We start from the raw sequence: 20,552 nt of genomic DNA, 5'->3' as shown, positions 1-20,552 counted from the left end.
AGGTTTGGCGATCAAACAGTCATGCATGATTTCCTTATGGAAGATGGTGGATAGCAGATAAAGAGTTTTTGAAAGTTATATTTGGCCCCAAAATGGCCCCTTAAAATTGTACATACAGTAGACAGTATATCTCTTAACACGCTGACGTGTGAAGATCAGTGCTGCCTGTGACTGAGCGTTTGTCTTTGTTCTGTCATCTGTTGCCATGTTAGAAACCTAGTCTCAAAATCTTTTTTATAGCCCCTCTATTCCACTTGGTATTTTCCTTTTCATTTAGTTTATTTTGGTATTACATTCGTTTTTATAGTTTTCCGCTCATTGTTTTATAGTTGTACAACTAATTGTTTCATTAACATTTTTAATGAATAAGGAAACTAGCATTTCCTTATCGAAACAGAGCATAATTTTGGTTAATATTTATGCTTCAAGGATGGAGCCATTTTACCCAGGGGGTGGAGTAAAACGGTCATTCACAATAGGTCAATTTATTTTCACTTACAACTCTGTAAAACTTTCACACCTTAAACGTATTTACATCTGTAGGAGAAAGATTCAAAAATATTGTATTGCAAAATCGTCGACTTTCCATTCATAGCAATCCTGCTATTTCAGATTCAATCGTAAGGTGTTTATTATGCCCCACCTCCCCTATATATGTATTTGTATATGTGAATGATTTAACTTCTTCGAGAAAAAAGTTTATTTCAGTTTTTATCCGTTCCAACACAACCCAGATGTTTCAGGCAGAGGGTCAACAGACAGTATTTCTTCATTAATTATGATATTAATTGAAAAAAGCAAAAAAGTAATTTTAAAAATTGCCGGCATACTACGACTTATACAGAAAACGAACGCTTGTATATGTGTCTTTATGATAAGGATCACCGAATATTTGCTCATTTTAAGTGGTAAGTCCATTTCTTTAATCCACCCGTTGTTGTTAATATCTCTCCTTTTTGTGTTTTTCTTTGTCAATGGCGAATCCATTCGTTGTAGTTAAGCGTTTGTCTTTTTTTCTTGCTGTCAAGAATCAAGAAGGTGGCTGTCGTTCACTGTTATATGATGACCATTGGTGGAGACTACTTAAGTCTAGCGGCGGAAACCCAATTAGGTATCCTTTTTGGAAGATTGGTTGTTGGCCGGAGTAGATGATGACTTGCTCTTAGGTGACATAGAGTGTCTCCGATTGCTGGCGAATATGAAGGAAGGTTATGGGATACGAATGAAGGAATAGGAGCTACGTTGCTCAAAAATTATTATGTAAAACGTCTTCAAAATAAGATCTTCTTTCATGAATAATATACTAGTCACGACAGTAATTAAACCTCCAAGCTTTAAAGTGTGATATAATGAATTGTTTAGTGATTATTATATACGATTGCTCAATTGTAGGTTATAATTTCAAGATGATACTCATCATAAAGAGATAAGGCATTTTCATAAGTTTCAAATGGTATCCTATGTCTCTGTGAAACAGGATTTATCTTTTTATAAACTTCAGTTTGGGGTAAATGATACATTCGGTGTGATTTGCTGGTTTTATTTCCGATAGGATCGTCTATACCTCTAGTTTCGCAACATTTAAATTTCAAAATTATATATATTGCCGTCATAAGAATTAAAATTAAAATATCCGTTAAAATGGCTAATAGTATGCAATCTAAAATCGTTTTTGATGTTCTACACTTGAAATCTGAAAGAAGAAAAGAAAAATACGTCACAGTCCAAATACTGACTCTTTTCTGCTTAAAATCATAAGCTATTATATAGAGTTTACAGTAGAGAAGCACGAAATAATTTGTTGAAACCTACTAAAATTGTCATAATAATGCTCTGCGTGTGTTCTAGTACTAAAGAGGCTTTTATTGTCTATTTGTTGAAATACTTGTCTTCTTGGGTAGTACTCAGTACTTTCCATATAAAAATATTTCGTGATCCAAGGGCTATGTAATGGAACTGGTTAAAATGTAGGCTCAGCATTAATTTATCTGTTCCATCGTTCATAGCACTATTAATTATTCTATGTACACCTTCACTTTGATTATTGTACATGCACACTAGATTGATTAAGCAACCTTCTAATCTTTCTTAATTTCTAAAGAAGAAATGCAGAAACCACAGTTATCGTCACTACGACAATTATTATAGCAAGTGCAAAATATGGTAAGTTTTGGTCAATATTAACTTAAGTGAGGTACAGAGTCATTTAATGTCAAATTATTAATAGCAGAAGCCACAGAAGGTTCTTCAAATGAATCGTTAAAATATACTAATTCAGGCAATTCGATATCTGATTTCATATATGTTTAGTTAGTGTGTAAGGTATGTTTTGAATCAAATATTTGATTTGTGATAATAAGAAAATCAAATTGATCATATGCTAAAAAAAAAAGGAAAGATATGTATTCTTTCGTGAAGGATAAATTATTTGATAAGATGGTTTTCCTTATAAATGGCAAATAGCTTGAGATTTTTCCTGTGATGACGCCAAAATACCTAATGGAGTGTATGCTGTTACAAATCTAGAGTTTGCACTTGTTGTTGTTACTTCGCAGTCCTCAGAAGAACTTTTAAAAATTAAGTTCGTTATACATCTTGATTCAATTGTAAGTGAAGTAGCGTTTACGGAACATACATATAAAAATGATTTTCACGTGCATGATTGATGATCAGTTGGATATAGAGAAGCCTCATGATAGAATATTGAATCTGGAACTCTAAATTTTATTAGCTTATTATCTAGCAATCGTCCTAAATTTATGACTTTATATAAATTGTTTATACTATTTGCTAAAATAACGGGTATGCGTAAAAGAAATGTCGCCGTAAATAAGTCCGCATTATATTCTACTTGTGTTATTGAGTAGAAGATCGCAATGTCTTGAGTAAAAATTTTGTATTTTAGAATTGAATGAGTAGCTATAAATTTCCTAGCATTTTCTATTCCTAATAATCTGAATATCAATTCATTAGAAAATATCCTCAAAAGAATTTAGTATTTCCACACGAGTTATTGAATTAGTTGTTGTTAACACTAATTTAGCTTCGTTTGTTAAACAGTTACAGGGACGGACCATTTGTAAGTAATTCGTGCATTGCTGATTGCGTCGTTCATACTGTATCATGTAATTATGAAATCTTATTGTTGAACGAACTTCTTTAATATTTCAATTTCGCTGGTAAGTACAGCATCGTGTTATAAGGTGGGTGTGATAGAGTTCACTTTTTGGATTAAGTCTAATGCCAATAGAACGCCGCACCTATATTTGTCAGCCGGTTTATCGAACCTTGCTGGAAGAATGTATATTCAGACTCACCGACTTTTCTTACACCAGAAACCTGTGTGACCTTCATAGTAACCCACAAGAAAGAGTATGTTGGAGTGTGTATAGTATTTATAATAAATGTATCTTCAAAATTTATGATACTTGAATGGAGTTTCGCCAATTATTTCTGTTTATTCACTCTTATAAATTTAAGATATATTTATTTCTGAATAGTATTTATAATTTAACATCATTATAATGATCATTGTAGCCCAGAGATCCATAAATTTAACATTTACGTATAACATTTACTCATTTTTATTAGAATCAAAACTTGCAATCTTCTGTACCTGTATTTTTGATGTTTTCGCAGGTGCCTTGTGGATCCAAAGAATTAGTAAAAGCAACGAAAAACTTTGTGGAAACTCCTTATCAAGAATCTTTATTAGTTGAACTACTTCAGTCTCACATGTTACATGATATTTGTTTAATTGGTTCCAGAGGTTGTGGAAAAAGCGTCGTCGTGCAGAAACTTGCTGATTCCTTAGGATATCGAACAGAACACATAGTCTTATATCAGGTATGTATTTTACAAGTGCAAATAAATAGTGCCTAGATTTTATAATTATACAGTATCTTTTTTAAAAACATCTTGATTGAGAAACATTACTGGATAACAGATTTAGGATTATGATTAGGATTGAGATTTCTGGGCTGTCGGCATCTATGACCATTTAGCCCGTCACGTATATGAGGGATGACGTCCCTCGTGGATTACACTATCCAATGAAAGGGAAGGAAGAAAAGATGTGAAAAGGAAGGAAGCGACCTGGGACCATTATATTAGGTGCCATCCCGGCATTTGCCTGGTGTGAATTAGGGAAACCCAGGAATAATCTCACTCAAGATGGCTGGCCGCGTTACACTTTTTCGACCGAGTGTCCCCACCGGGAATCGAACCCGGGACCGGTCGCACCAAAGACGAGAGCGTTAGCGACTACGCCACGCGGGGTCACGGATAACGCATTTTTCAATTGCGTTTATAAATCCAAGAGAATAAATGCATTTTGTAAATATTTTGATGCGTATGTAAGTTTTGATATCCGATTAGACTGCTCATATTTACTAGCTAACTAACTCTATAACCTATTGAACCCGGAGGTTCAATGCCGTGTTCAAAAAAACTCTCCACTGATTTCTATCCTTAGCCAATTGGAACCAGTTTCTACTTTGTATTCCTATTTGTGCAAGATCCATCTTAATATTGTTCTCCCATCTGCGACTAGGTCTTCCTACTGGTGGTTTTCCGGTTGGTCTTTCAGTTAAGATTTAGAAAGAGTTCCTACTTTCTTCCATCCTGGCTACATGACCTGCCCGCCTGAGCCTCCTAGCCTTGATTACCCTACAATGTTGGGTAAACCGTATAAATTATGTAGTTCCTCGTTATGAAGTTTCCGCCATTCCCCAATTCCGTTTCTCTTGGGTTCGAATATTCGTCTCAGGATCTTGTTCTGATACCTTCAATCTATGCTCTTCCCTTATAGCAAGCGACCATGTTTCGCAACCATACAGAACAACAGGCATGATTATCGTTTTATATATGTTAAGCTTCGAATTCCCCGACAGAATTCGCGACGACAAGATATTTTGAACTGAATAATAACACGAATTCCCTGCTTGTAGTCGACATTTAATTTCTTCGTGAATATATTTCTGTCTGTTAATATCCTAAATATTTGAAAGTATCCACTTTATCAAAAGTAATATTCGATATTGTAACGCATCTATAATTTGCCGTATTACGATCCCGACGAACTTCCATGTATTTAATTTTCTCTACATTTACTTCTAAACCCATGCCCCTGCAAGAGTTTAATAAGACCTCTGCATTTATTTCTGTTTTTCTCCTATCATCCCTATTAAATTCACATCATCAGCATATGCTTAACTTGATGAACTCCATTCAACTCTATGCCGTGGTTGGTATCTTTGATTTTCCTTATAGCGTATTCCAGAACGAAGTTAAATAATTCTTTATAGCAAAGACTCGAAAATAAGTGGGAATATAATACCCCGGTACAGTGGAACACGAATCATACTGAAGTAGAATATAAGTTTAAAACAACAAAATATTGAAATATACACACAGTGAACAGATGCATACACAGAATGTGGTATAAATATGCATTAAGCTCATTCATTCTGTGCTTTCTTAGTCGGTATGGCGTGGCCCCTGCTTTTCTTTTTATGTGGCATTTCCGGGTGCTCACGGCGAAGCATCCAGCAGTAGTCTCCCATCATCCGAACATCCCAAATGCCCTGGTATCGTCGTTCCATGTCCTTGATATCCTGATGGAATCTTTCACCCTGTTCCTCACTTACAGCACCCAGATTTGGAGAGGAAAAGTCAAGATGTGAATGTAGAAAAAAGTAACTTTAAATTCGTTGAGCATCCCAGCATTTTGAATTCCATCAGCATGTTTATACTTATGTCGATATAATCTGGGCTACGATTGTTTCCCAGTAAGTTTTGAACCACACACTTAAAGGCAGTCCAGGCTTCCCGCTCTACGGCGTTCATTGAATTAAGGAAACCTTCATCCAGCATTAGTTTGCGAATATCAGGACCAGTAAACACACCTTCTTTCAACTTAGCATCTGACAGGTTGGGTAACTTGTTACATAGTAATTTGAAACAGTTGCCACACTTAGGTAATACCTTGACAAACTGCTTCATTAAGCCTAATTTGATGTGCAGAGGTGGCAAGAGTATTCTGTCTCTTTCCACTAGAGGCTCTCAGATAGCAACCAGGGCCTAGAGCTATATGGTATTTACCAGGTTATGGGGTAGGCTGATGATGCAAACTTAATAGGGGATGATAGAAGAAAAATATAAAGAAATGCAGAGGTCTTATTAACGCTTGAAGGGACATGGGTTTAGAAGTAAATGCAGAGAAAACTAAAGACATGGAAGTTCGTCGAGATCGTAATACGACAAATTATGGATACGTCAAAATGTCAAGCAATACTTTCAAGTATTTAGGAAATCAACGAAGAAATTAAATATTGATTGAAAGCAAGGAATTTGTGTTATTATTCAGTTCAAAATATCTTGTCGTCGCGAATTCGGTCGAGGAATTTGAAGCTTAAAATATATGAAACGATAATTATGACTGTTGTTCTGTATGGTTGCGAAACATGGTCACTTACATTAAGGGAACAATGCAGACTGAAAGTATTTGAGAGTAAAATCCTGAGAAGAACATTCGGACCCAAAACGAATGGGAATGGGCAATGGCGGAAACTTCATAACGAGGAATTGTGTAATTTATACCCTTCACCAAATATCGCTAGAGTCATCAAATCTAGGAGGTTCAGGGAGGCAGATCATGTAGCGAGAATGGAAGAAAGTAGGGACGTTTTCAAAGTCTTGACTAGAAATCCAATAGGAAACGTCCATTAGGAAGGCCTAAGCCCAGATGGGAGGACAATATTAAGATGGATCTCGCGAAAATGGTAATAAAAGTAGAAACTTAATCCAGTTGGGTAAGGATAGCCCCTATTCTACAAGTTCGAAAATGTTATTGTTACCCTTGTTTACGTTCATTTTTAATATTCCGCGCAAACAGCAGCTTGCATTTGTCTCTTTACTTCTTTCATTTTCATACCTTCATTCCCACACCGTGATTAATCCGATTGAGTAGAAAAACGTGACTAACTAAGCAAATTCCTCACAATCACAACGCCGAACACATATTTCAGATTTTGACCTTTCCGATTTTGAAACCGCTCCTCCGTGCACAATAAGTCATTACTCGACACCTTATATATCAGATTGTCATTAACAAATCAAAGTAATAATTAACAATTTGTTGTGACTGATTGAAACGTGTGAATTGCAAGCAAGAAAATTTGTAGCAAATTTATTTCTTTGCAAACCGACAATATTGATTTAGTAGGGCGCCATTACTCATACGGGACACTGCGTCGTTTTCTCTTTTCAAACACTTTTTCTTTCTTCTTGTTCGTTCGGCGCCCCCTTCCTATCAGCGTCCGGGCAACCGTCCGCTCGCTCCCCTTAGCTACGGCTCTGGAACCAGGACAGCGACTGAGATCCAAATCAGGTTATACTTACATTCGATCAAATGAAAAACAAGGAAACAGAAAGATAGCTTCCACGCTGCAACTATAATATAACGAGACTTTAATGAGTATTTTCTGTTACTAATACGGTGCTAACATTAGAGACATTATCTGCCTTATGGAAATTTGTTTTGACGTATGATTAGCATCATACTAAAGGACTGACTACTGCAGGAAACATATGTTAATCAAAATCGTTAGTATGACACTAATCATGCGTCATTACGACTCTGCATAAGGCTCTATATGTTTAAATGTATCTGCGATGCTATATTTTTTCTTACTTCTTATTCTGCCTCTACTTAATAGCATTGCATTTAAATACGAAATGGAAAATCAAAATAAGAGAAACAATATTTAAAATTATAACGTGTGACGTAATGTAGTATTTTGTTTGTTCAGCCTTCAGAAGAGAAAATTTCACATGTGCAATCATGGGCGGCGATTAGGGGGGGCAAGAGGGGGCAGTTGCCCCCCCCCCACTTTTTTGAAGTCACCACTTAACTCTCTTAAATTATATCATCTATTTTTCGGTGATAGGCTAGAATCTTCATTATTCGATTGAAAAATTACCAAAAAAGCTTTTCACTTCTATTTTTTTTCTCAAGCCTGGAGGCATTGTAGAACACGTTACATATGCTTTCACGCCTTTCTGCGTCGAGACGTAGAGTGTGATGACGTTATAACTAAAATTTTCTTTTGGGTTATGACTTTTTTATTAATTTTTGCATTGCTTACTTTTGCACCTAGAAGATTGAAATTTTGCACACACATTCAGTGCATCCCTTAATATTTTCCAGATTTCTGCGATAAAACAGGGGAGTCCAGAGGGGCAAAAAGGTAAAGAAAAAAAAGAAAGATATCCTTTAACAAACACCCCTTTTTTCGCGATTTTTCCTCCTCAGATACATGATGCAGACATGTGAATGGTACCGTTTGAAAGGCTGTTCTATCCTAAAAAGAATGATGTACGAACCATGATCCTAGTATAAATAGGGATGTCTCAGGGAATTTTTACCTGAGATTCTTTTTTATACGGGAATCTGGAGTATTTGTTTCAGATTTCTGCGTTAAAACAGGGGAGTACAGAGGGGCAAAATAGTACAAAGAAGGAATATTTTTTAAACAAATAATCCTATTTTTAATGATTTTCCCACGTCAGGTACATGATAGAAACATGTGAGTGGTACCGTTTGAAAGTATGTTCCATTCTGAAGGGAATGATGTACGAACAATGACCCTAGGATAAATTGAAATGTCTCAGGAAAATTTTATATTACGTCCGGGTCACCTGGGGCATTGTGGGAATGTTCTTAGCTCATTGGTAAACATTTTCCCGCACTTAGTTTTCAAGATAGAATCTTGAAATTTTTTATATACATTTAGTACACCCCTTCGTATTTTTCAGTTGATTTTGAGATCTGTGCGTTAACATAGGGGGACCAGAGGGGATCAAAGTTTGAAAAAATCAGAAAAATCCAGATTTCCCTCAAAATGTTCCGCCTTAGGGGCATGATGGGAAAACGTAAATGGAACTGTTTGAAAGGTTGTTCTATTCTGAAGAGAATGAGGTACTAACCATGATCCTAGGATAAATAGGGATAATGCTGTAGCCGATTGACTGAAATTCAATAATTTACCTTTAAAAAGCCGTAATTTAAAATGGGTAATGTATATAGTTTCATTTGGAAATGTAAAGTTTTTGCATATATTACTGGTTCATAGAAAAAAATGATACCACATAATATTTGTCGTTGCATAAGTGTGTATTGGTTATTTGTCTTCCCCTGGAGTTAAGACAGCTACAGGAATCGCGTTTTAATTGCAATTGAAAGGAATTAATATTACAATTGCGTCGTAGCATATGCTTGTAGTATTTACTGTCTTTCATTTTCTAAGAGTAATAACATACATTTAATGGCAAGTGTGGAATTAAAAATGTAAGTTGTTCATTAATCCCCAGTTTCAATATAACTTCTACAAAACAAGCCTCACTATTCATTAGTATGATTAATAATATCCTTTCTATTTATTTGTTTTGCAAATATGTTATTAAATAATCTGATCACACAATTTTGCAGACAGAATTTTAAGATGTTCATGAGCAAGGAATAAAGGGTTAGTACCTAATGTGCGTTGCTCTTGTCAATTTACTTAATTAAATATGAAACACGATGTACGGCATTTTAACTGAAAAAGATAGTATACTATTAGTTATACAACCTTTCGTCAAACATAGTATTAGAAACAACCAGGAAAACTAACATTGATATACAAATATTCAGATCATATCTTGCCCCCCCCCACTTTTAACGTCCAAACGCCGCCACTGTGTGCAATTACGTTGCACAGAACTCTTCAACAGATACATTTGCCAAAATCCGATTTTATGACGACTGTTCAATAGCAACCAATAGCAACTCTAGCATCCAATAGAACTTCTCACGAGTGTCAGTGCCCTTTTTGTCGGGCCTTGTTTATTGCAGGTTGTGTCCGATCTTCGAACTCATCAGCGTGTATTCGTTTTTTTTTCTGAATTGTTTGTTTTATAGTGTTACACAATAACTATTATGAGTGCCTCTCGATAATATTTTTTTTCGGAGTTCAGTATCATTATACCAGTGCAGAGCTATAAATTAAAGTTCGAGTATGTCCTTTTTTCATTATGTTATTTTCAAACAAGTAAATAACTCGGAAGTCTACATCGAAGCCAAATTAATTGGTAACTATTCTTAGAGAAAATCGAAGAGTCAAGTAATTCGAAATAAAATATAGTCATAGAGAAATCTGTAGTCTGTTTGTGACGTATTAGTACATTTGCTGGCACATTACAACAGTAAAAGCAACTATCTAGAAGAAACATTTAAGATTATGCGAAGTTAGAGAGAAACGACATCATAAATTTGGATTCGAAGCAAGTTCAATAGCATTGAAACTCAGCAGAGAAACAATTTAACACGCATTGTTATCGAAACAACCGAAATATTGCTCTTCAATTGCATCGACAGCTAATGAGCTCCTTAGCAACTAGTTTTATTCTTTATGTAAGTTGCCAGATTTTCTACAAACAGCGAATTGGGAGATTTTTGAAGTATCCACAGTTTCAAATTGGGCAACACACTACATTTTGGGCTATGTTTAATTATATGCAGGCTATAACTCTTAAAAATATGCTATTTTCTTATTTTCATATATGAAATCTCAAAGTATTAAGTTTAACAATGAAAGTAATATTCATTGAGTATTTCATTCACAATGAACAACTGTTTTCCTGAAACAAACATGTCCGAAACTAGTTCAATTCTTGCTTTATTACTTTTTAATCTCCTGACAAAGCTAAGCTTTTCTTGATTTTGAGCTGTTGCACTATGTCTGAACATGTTGCTGTCTCACGTCAGTTAATGCCTAGGCTTAATAGTTGTACGGAGCTGTGTAAACGTGAACATCGCAAATTTAATTGTGGGACTGTATTACCACATTACCATAATAACGAAGTGGAGTTACAATAAAAACTAAAAATTCATGGCTCCAAGATAGGGAATTCAACAAATGAATAAGATGTGAGCAACACAGTGGAAAAACATACTCTAAACGTTGTAAACCATATTTCAAAGCCCAAAAAACTGACTTAAGCAAACATGTCTCATTGGAAAGAAAGGTCATCCGTTTTATACTATCACAGTCTGCCCAGTTCATTGCACAATGCATGTCTACTGCTCTTGACGTAGGATGGAGTTTGTCCTAACACACCACTGCTAAAAGTTCGAAACTCCAGTCGCCTCCCGACCAATACAAACTCAGAAATCTAACGTAAACATGAATTATTTTGCAGTTATACATTTTTACTAATCATATATCAGTGTTCTAAAAATGGCGTCCACGGGCAACAGTGTGCTATTCTTCAAGTCAAAATAAAGCGGAAATGGTATATCCTCCAGAGCCTCCTTCGGTCGCTACAGGAAATCAAAAGTTTCCCTATGTGGCAACGTCGCATATTAACTTATAACCATTAGCAATGCTTTACAAATAGATTACTGTGTTATTTTGAATGTAAGATTGCAATAAACGACAGAATAGAAACTGTATATTTCAAACAAAAACTGAGAGCGGCACTCGAAATGTTTTGTACTGCTAATACTTGATGCGCTGTTGCCAAAATAAAACTTTTGAGGAACTTTTAAAAAATGACAAGCATAATTAAGATTTGGAGATGTGTACAGTGGGCCACAGAAATTCGAGGTACAAAATTCGTGAGATAGGCAACTCAACTAACGCCTGCTACAAGATTAATTACGCCTGGTAGTAGCTAGAACAGCAGCATGACATTGCTCTCAACTGTTGAAAGCACAAATTGGAAAGCTGATTGTTGTGTATACTAAACGCAATGTTAACTTGAGAGCCGAATCACAAGCGCATTAGTACATGTTGGCGCGCGAACCTTTTCGCAGGGAAGCCTTTGTGTGTGTGTGTGTGTGTGTGTGTGTGTGTGTGTGTGTGTGTGTGTGTGTGTGTGTGTGTGTGTGTGTGTGTGTGTGTGTGTGTGTGTGTGTGTGTGTGTGTGTGTGTGTGTGTGTGTGTGTGTGTGTGTGTGTGTGTGTTTTGGTTGGGTTCTCATTCGCCAGGGTTTCAACTGGCGCTGCTCTGGGTCTCAGCTGATATGCACGGAGCGGTGATTTTTCGTTCTTTTCCTGCTGCTACGAAAAATGTTTCTTGGTTTATTATTTAATAATTCATGAAGACACGACAATAGTAATAAATGTCGAGAATTCGCACGGGATGTATTTGCAATCCTCACAATTAAAACTCGAGAGCATGAAAACTATTTTGATTACTCATTTCAATTGATTAAGGTAAGAAAGGATAAGAAATGAAGTTACTCTCATATATCTACCTGGAAAAGGTCAATCATAAACAGGAACACACAAGCAGCCACCCTCGCACATAATAAATTAAAAATACGATTTTTTTTCTCAAAGCACAGCAACTCTACGTTAGCAATGAGTAAACCAGCTGCGAACCGGCAACAATCATATCAACAATTTCTTCAACAGTTTTGTCTGTATATTTTTCTCTTAGTCGAGAGTACACATTGTTGAAAATTTACTTTGCTTGACTTCCTCGTGTTTGCGATAATACTGAGAAGAATTGGGATTCATTCATGATTTCAATTTCGCGCTTAACACTCTCCATGATTTCAGTTTCACTACACCCACGTACCCACACTAACACACGCGTGTTACTCTCTGCACAAAAATTACAGAAGTTACATGTGAGTTCCGTTATTTCTTTTGTTTCATTTATCAGGAGGCATAGAAGTTCCTTACGGGGTAGCAACTCTATTTAATTTATATATCATATAAAAATATTAAGCCATTTCCTATCCATTGTGGACGATTCTAACATTGATCAATTAACTAATTTTACTGGTCTTCTGTTTTTGATGTAAGATTTTTCAAGTTTATAATCTTGCAACACTTGCAAGAGACTCGCATCTTAGCTACCGGCTTTTCACTCTTTTCTTTCCTTCTCTCTTTCCGATTCTGAGTCGTGAAGTCATTTTCATAACCCGTTCCTAATAAATCTAGTACCTTTTATTTTAAATATTGTTTCTGTATTACCATTTTTATATACTTGAACTCAATCAGCTCTTTGAATTGATCTCCTAAGTAATGTTTTACGTGTGTAACGTGAAGAACTATGTAACATGCGCGGAGTCGCCCGAATTGAAGTTGCGTATCTCGGCTATCAGGATAAGGTCGCGGCGAGTATAGGAGTGGGGCGAAATGCTGGCTGTCGAAATGACAAAAGAGAGTCTTTGGATACTTGTACTCACAGTGCTTTTTGTTTGTAATGATACATACGTAAAATTATATACAGGCACTTGAAAAATATACAGATAGCAGAGGTGTCGATGAGTAGATAACAGTCGGGGGATTTAGTTAATCTTATAATTGTAATATAAACAAGTTAAGTTACTTCAAATGACTACGTATGTGCATATCAAATAATGTACGGATGGATTATGCGGTATATGTAGTAGGTTATTTTTTAACTAACTGAAAGCTTTGCGCTGAGTTTTGAAATTTTAAATAGTAAAACAACCTGTAAATCAATTAAAAGTATGGATGGATCATTTGTGGGAAAGAACCCAACTCCCCAATGTATATAGAGTATTACAGGTAGCACATTTTCTGCTATCAAGAGAAAAAAATACCCAGAATTCTTGCGCGACGTGACGTCACCTGGAAGAGAGCACGAAACAAACACATTATAGGGAATACAGTAAGCGGTATCGTTGCGTGAAATTTATAGAGAATGGGTAATTATTGAGACAAAAATGAATAAAAATAACTTTGTTGTTGCTCAATGTCCGAATTGAGAAAGGAAGACTCCATGTATGACATAGGACCCCTTTCTTAAAATGTTGCTGGTCCAACGACAGTGAGTTTCTCGGTCTAAACGCGCAGACAGAATCGATGTAAACAATGCTAATATTTATTACTTACGTCAAGTTGGCGACCACACTTCTAACGACCACACTAATATTAACAACCTTTTTGTGCTCAATTTGTGCTAATTTATGCTGCAGTTATCAGAATTTGTGGTACAATAGTTACGGAACTAAGTGAGAAAGAAAGTTGGTCGCCAATTTGATGTCAAGTTAGCGACCATTCATTTCTTACCGAAAGATTATGAGACAGAATTACAATACGAACTTCATAAGCTACCTGTAAGAAAAAAAAAAAAGTTTCGCCCTCATGCAATTTCTTCTCTGCATATATCGAATTGGCATGGAATTGTTAAGAACGAACAGAAGTAAAAGGTTGAGAAAATAATTTATTTTTCAAACATATGAAGAAGAACTTGAAAGAAATTTAAATAACTAGAGTCATGGATGCAGATCCTGTAGGACGAGCAAAAATGTTAGAAAAGAGGATTTGCCCATTTTGTTCCCATAACTCGGTGAAGCCAAATAATAATAATAATAATAATAATAATAATAATAATAATAATAATAATAATAATAATAATAATAATAATCGAGACAAATCTGATTGGCTGCTCTCTTTTCCGCCAGTAATGCTCGCTCAAAACTAGGTTTTCCGTACGCCAACATGTAGTGTTCATTGCGTTTATTCTTATTTAAATATTCACTTTAATGTTTAAAATGGTTACATGTGTAGCTTATGGATTCGTGTTCGTTACCTTCAATAGGGCTCGTGTTCTTATTTCCGTTGAGGCTCGTGCTCACTTGGGCTAGGACTCATCCTCCAATAAGGATCACACCTAGGGTGGGATCCAGGATTTTCTGAGCGAAGGTGCACCAATAATTACCAAACTAACCAATCACACTGAAACTCTTCAAAGTGACATGTGACAATATTCTTTACCCTTGACAACGCTGACACATAAAATAGGGGAGGGGACAGTTATTTTAAAGAAGGTCGCATGTTTTCTGTCCTACTTGACAAATGTTATATTGTTTTACTTGGTGAAACCTTTCCCTTCAACCTTCAGAAAATTAACTTAATGTATTTCTTTTGCAAAGCTCTGCTTTCTCTTAAGCTCCAAACGGAAAAATAATGGCAGAAAGTTTCGGAAAGTGTTGTTATTTTCACTGCTAGCTTCTCATTTTAGATAGTGTATATTTACAACGAAGGGGTGAACGTGCACCGGTGCACCGCCCTAAATCCGGCCCTGATCACTAACTAGACTGCTGGGACTGGCAGCTCGTGCTCACTAATTTCATTGGGGGCAGAGGCGCGGTGGCTCAGTGGTAGAGCGTTCATCTCCAGTGGTTGGGGTCCCTGGTTCGATCCCAGCTCGCGTCGTGTGGACTTTGTGGTGGACAAACACCGTGCTCATGGATTTCTCGGGCTTCTCCCGATTATTCCCACTTTCTTCATTCCACCATTTCATTCATTTCTCATAATCACGTCTCCTTTAGCCTAACCGGCATAAACGTGCGACGTAAAACTTAAAGATTTCATTTCATCTCGTTTTCATTTTAATTTCATTGGGGTACACGTTTATTGGGTTTGGGCTCACTACACTCAATAAAGCTCGGGCTTACTAATCTGAACTAGAGTAAGGGTCACTACCATTAATGACCTAGCGCTCAATAACGTCAGTGGGGCTTGCAATGAGTTTATTACTTTCAGTGGGTCAAGCGTTCACTATTCTCGTTAAGGCTCGCTCTTACCCAAGCTCGGGCTCATATCCTTCAATGAGGCTCGCGTTTACTCGGTCTCGGTCTCACATCTTCCAGTGAAGCTCACTCTCACTAGGCTCCTTGGAGATCGCGCACCCTAATCTATTTCGAGTGAGCACGCGATTAGTTAGGTTCGGAGTCACTAATCTTAATTAGACTCTTGCTCACTCGCGCGTGCTATCTTCCGTCAACTGGGCTCGAGCTCACTCATCAATGGGGCTCAAACTCACTGACACCAGTGTGTATTAATGTGGGCTCGTGTTCCATATTTTCAGTGGGGTTCGCGCTATTTATTCTCGTTGAGACTTAAGCTTTCTTGGTCTAGGACTCACATTCTTTAATGAAGTTAGAATTCACTAGATTCCTTGGAACTAGCGCTCTCTAGTCTCCTTCGGTCACGCACTTGCTTGGATTCGGCACACTAATCTGGATTGGACTCGTGCTCACTTGTGTTGGTTCACTTCCGTCAGCTGGGCTCGATCTCAGTACCATCAATATAACTCGAGCTCACTGATACCAGCGCGGTTTTCACTAATGTGGGCTCGGTTCATTACCTTTAGTGTGCTCGTGCTCATTATTCTCGTTGAAGCTCGTGCTTAGTTGGCCCCGGGCTCATATCTTTCAATGAGGCTTGCACTAACTACAGTAGGTTCCTTGGAGCTAGTGATCTCTGATCTCTTTCGGGCAAGCGCTTACTTGGGCTCAGACTTCAACACTCAGAGGGACTCGAGCTCACTGGCGTTAAGTAGGGCTTGTACTCATTTTTGCTTGGGCTCATATCCTTCATTCAGGCTCCTGCTTACTCAGGTTCTGGCTCAGATCCTTTAATGAGACTTGCAGTTATTAGCCTCCTGGCACTCGCGCTTACGCATTTTGTTCGGGCACATTTTCCGCGAACTAAACCCAAAATATAGTAGAAACACGTAAAAACAAGAACATTTATTTGAGCAATCTCAACCTAAAAATAATAAAGCCCAACAATGAAGAAACACAGTGCAAGGAAAAAAACAATCAATGCGTTCCGGGTTCTGTGACTTCTGAGGGCTGCAATTAGAATTATCACTAACATTTCCTATCAATATTCATAAAACAACAACAATGAGTGGATGATAACATTAATATAAATTTATTAAAATATAGCAATTTACCCTGCGTATTCGTAGTGTTAGAATTAGTAATATTTTTGTCTCTATACAGTTTCAACAATCAAATGAAGTTAGAATTTGCTCGTAGTATACAAAAAGTATATGCTAAAAGCAGAAGACGAGATTTCGTCTCTTCCACGTGACGTCACACTTCCAGCGACCAATGCCAGTTCGAATTGCATATTTAGCAGTCCCAATGAAAACTTTATTGGTCTAACAGGGCGTGAGCTGTTAGGTTCCGGCGCTGCTGATTGACACGTAATACTACTTCAAAAGAAGAAATTGTTGATTTCATTATTCGTTAAATAATTTTTGAAAATGGTAATTTATTTGTAAATATTAAAAAAGCAAAATTCCATTACACTTAAACGAGTTGGAGAAATTATCCGTATTAACGTATTTCCCGTTAGGTTGCAGATATAATTGAGGGTTTTGATTTGCATAATATTGGGAAAATCTACACATTGAGACACAAAGAGAAAAGGGGAGAGTATAGTGTCAATAAACAACAACTTAAAAATTCACGAATTTATCGGATAATGTCAAATATAGAACAATTGACAGAATTAACTCTGCAACTCGTTTTATACATTCATTATTCTTGCTTTATTTTAAGGATCACTGAATTTTTCCACTGAAAATTATATTTCATTTAGCAGCATCCAACTGGAGCTAAGCCTTGTAAATGAAACATTTTTAAAAATTGTGTAAAAAGGGAGGACGAGAATTGGACTCGAACTGTCGGATTAGGAAATGACAACTCTAAATATTGATCTAAAGCGTTACTTATTTTAGGTTGCCTAAATAAAGAACCTTTTCGGTTCGTTCAAAACAGTTGCTTGTTAATGTTCAAATTGATATGCAAAAAACAGGAATATGTTATTGAGGACTCTGAGGATATTCACTAAATTATCAACATTACAGAATTTTAAAAACAAAATACAGAACTCCTTTATCGTGAATCAATACAGCGCGTTTATTATACTCGTACAGAAAAAAAGTAAAGGACGTGACTGGGAATCGAACCAGAGACCTCTGCAAAGCCAGCAGACCACTCTACCACTGACCTAATTTTCAACTGAAGTACTACGTATTCGAAACCGATATACACACGGTAGATTATCTTGCTTCTCTAGAAACGTACATTCATTGCCTTTCGGCTTAAAAAAGGGCTTTAAATAAACATGAAAATCAGCAAAATGCCAATGCTAGCTTACAAAAAGGAGCGATATCCCATTAAAAACAGTGGACCTGTCAAAACGCTAGCCAAGCGACCGCCACGAAAAGTACTGAAATCAAATAAGTCGACCAAGTGCTTCTGTTCTTTTGTGAAGTCAAGTCATAAACACTTGGTAAACCGCAGATGGGATAGTAGAAAATTGTACTTTCCAAATAACGTAATTTCACCTTTATAGGCTATTCCTTAAGGTAGTTGGCTTACTTTGTGACAGATGGGATATGTTTTATATGAAGCGCTTCAAATTATGTATTTATTTAACCTTTTGAAGGCACAGGGTCCATGCGTTAAAGGATTTATACAGTACCATATTTCACATACAGTGGGTCAATAAAGAAGTCGGACATATACATAGTTACACATTGCAAGAAAGAATAAACATTCCAAGAGTGTTTCAGAGAACAAAAAATATATTTTAATTACTATATATTATTTACTTCTGAAAAATAGAAACATCAACGACAAAACTCAATTTGATGACTATAAAAAAACACCTAAAGTAAAAACATGGCGTAAATCCAGGTCAAAAAAGAACTCGGACACTTAATGTTTAACAAAATTTTAGAATATTATTAGAATTTTTTAATATTTTGTTGTCAGTCCTTTATTTTGCACAATCGCGTTCAATCTTCCGGGCATCGATTTTACAAATTTTGTGCAGAAGGAAGGATAACTTTTTGCCCATTCAGTTTGAAATGCTGATTCCAAAACTTCCTTTGTTCTAATAGTATGATATTTTAACTGTTTTTCCAATTGAGCCCATAAGTGCTCAATAACGTTAATATCAGGAGATTGCGGAGGTGTTTCCAGCACATGCGGACAATAATACAGGAGCTACAAGCGCACATTCAGTGCGTTGTGCTTGGGATCGTTATCTTGGTAGTATTGGAAGTTCTCTGTTATTCCCAATGTTTCAGCACTTTGTACCAAATTTTGTTTCAGAATGTTTAAATACTTCGTTTGGTCCATAATTCCATCGATTACACAAGCTTACACCTGAACCAGCACCGGATATACAGCTCCTAACCATTACCGAACCATTTCCATTATTCACAGTAGATCGTAGATTACGCTCTCGGAGTTCTTCATTAGGTTTTCGCCAGATATAACATTGACTATCTGAGCTGAACAAATTAAATTTACTTTCGTCCACGAAAACACAGTGCTCCTAAATAAAAAAATCTTTATTTTTATAAGTTTTTGCAAAACTAACTCTCTTTTGTCTATTGCACTTGCTCACGAACGGTTTTCTACTGGCTACTCTTCCATGTAAAGTGCTTCTTCTTAAAACCAATCTTATCGTTTCGGGATGCACACTTTTATTAAGATGTTCTCATACTTCTTTGGCCAGTTTAGGACATTATCTTGGAGTTTTTATTAACCTATAGTACAATTCATCGCTAATCTACCTTTGGTAACACTCTAGGTGTACCACTTTTTGGTGTATTTTCCACTGATTTTGTAGATTTAAAACGTTTAATAATATCATGAACTGTGGAATGTGAACTATTTACTATTTCCACAGTAACACGAACTGATTCTCCCTCGGTATAATATTTTAAAATAAGTTCTCTTACTGCCAAAGAAGTTTGCCCACGTTGACTTCCCATTTTAAATTTTAAACACACAGCTTTACCTACGTACAAACAGTGCGGCTTCAACTCGTTTCACTTGGAGACCTAAAACTGTCAAGTAGACAAACTCATGGAAATTGCCCTATTAAGCCCAAATACATTTTTTGTATTTTTTATAGTCATAAAATTGAGTTTTCTTAATGATGTTTCCATTTTCCATAAATAAATCATATAGTGTAATTGAAATATATATTTTGTTCTCTCAAGCGTACTCTTGGAGTGTCTATTCTCTCTTGGAATGTGTGAATATGTGTATGTCCGACTTCTTTATTGAGCCACTGTAAGTAGAAGTAAATCCCCAGAGTAAGCTGGTTTGCTCATCCAGACTTATAACTATGAAAACGTATTAGTCCAGGAAATCTAGAGCAATTTTACCCTCAACCTGGGCAAAATTGCAACACAAGCCTTTAAAACAATTTTCGATTCAGGAATTACTACTGAATAACATATTCAAAATCCGACAAAATCGGACCACGGGAACACCCCCTAAAACGGTTTTCAAAATGACGGACCATGGTTTTTCGAAAAAATCGTAGACCTTTACGTTAGTGGCTCTAGTAGCCCTCTTAATTGACACAGAGACATGAATGATACCTCGTTGGAACGCTCGTAGACCACAAATTCCAACGAAGTCACTTTTGTACCAATCATGCCCAACTCGGAGAAGAAGAAGAAGAAGAAAGTCGATTTTTGTTTTTTAATTGATATTTCTTGGATCCTGGCAACACTGTACGTCCTCATACGCCGGCAGAAAAATTCCCACGCGTAGACCAGACATTAGTAACAATAATATAAAGAAATGAAGGACGTAGGTTCAACAGTAAGGGAGATAAAAATTCGGAACCGGGGACCAAGGAGGGTCACTCTGAATATTTTCTACTGTGGTCTAACTTCTGTTTCTTAGATCTAGCATCC

At 36.4% G+C, this 20,552-nt stretch overlaps 1 protein-coding gene across 3 annotated transcripts in view; it reads left to right on the top strand.

Moving 5' to 3' along the window:
• c12.2 (von Willebrand factor A domain-containing protein c12.2) overlaps nucleotides 1-20,552 on the top strand; it is a 1,756,568-nt gene that overhangs the window by 1,081,133 nt on the left and 654,883 nt on the right. For all 3 annotated transcript variants that reach the window (XM_081733805.1, XM_081733806.1, XM_081733807.1), the window contains exon 9: nucleotides 3,640-3,846. In XM_081733805.1, the coding sequence (XP_081589931.1) occupies nucleotides 3,640-3,846 (207 nt within the window). The remainder of the gene's footprint in view (nucleotides 1-3,639; nucleotides 3,847-20,552) is intronic.

Source organism: Thermobia domestica, chromosome 12 (genome assembly GCF_964235325.1).
Source record: "Thermobia domestica chromosome 12, izTheDome1.hap1.1, whole genome shotgun sequence".
Taxonomy (NCBI): Eukaryota; Metazoa; Arthropoda; class Insecta; order Zygentoma; family Lepismatidae; genus Thermobia; species Thermobia domestica.
Note: the sequence above shows the minus strand (reverse complement) of the source record. Positions and strands in the feature narration are given on the sequence as shown.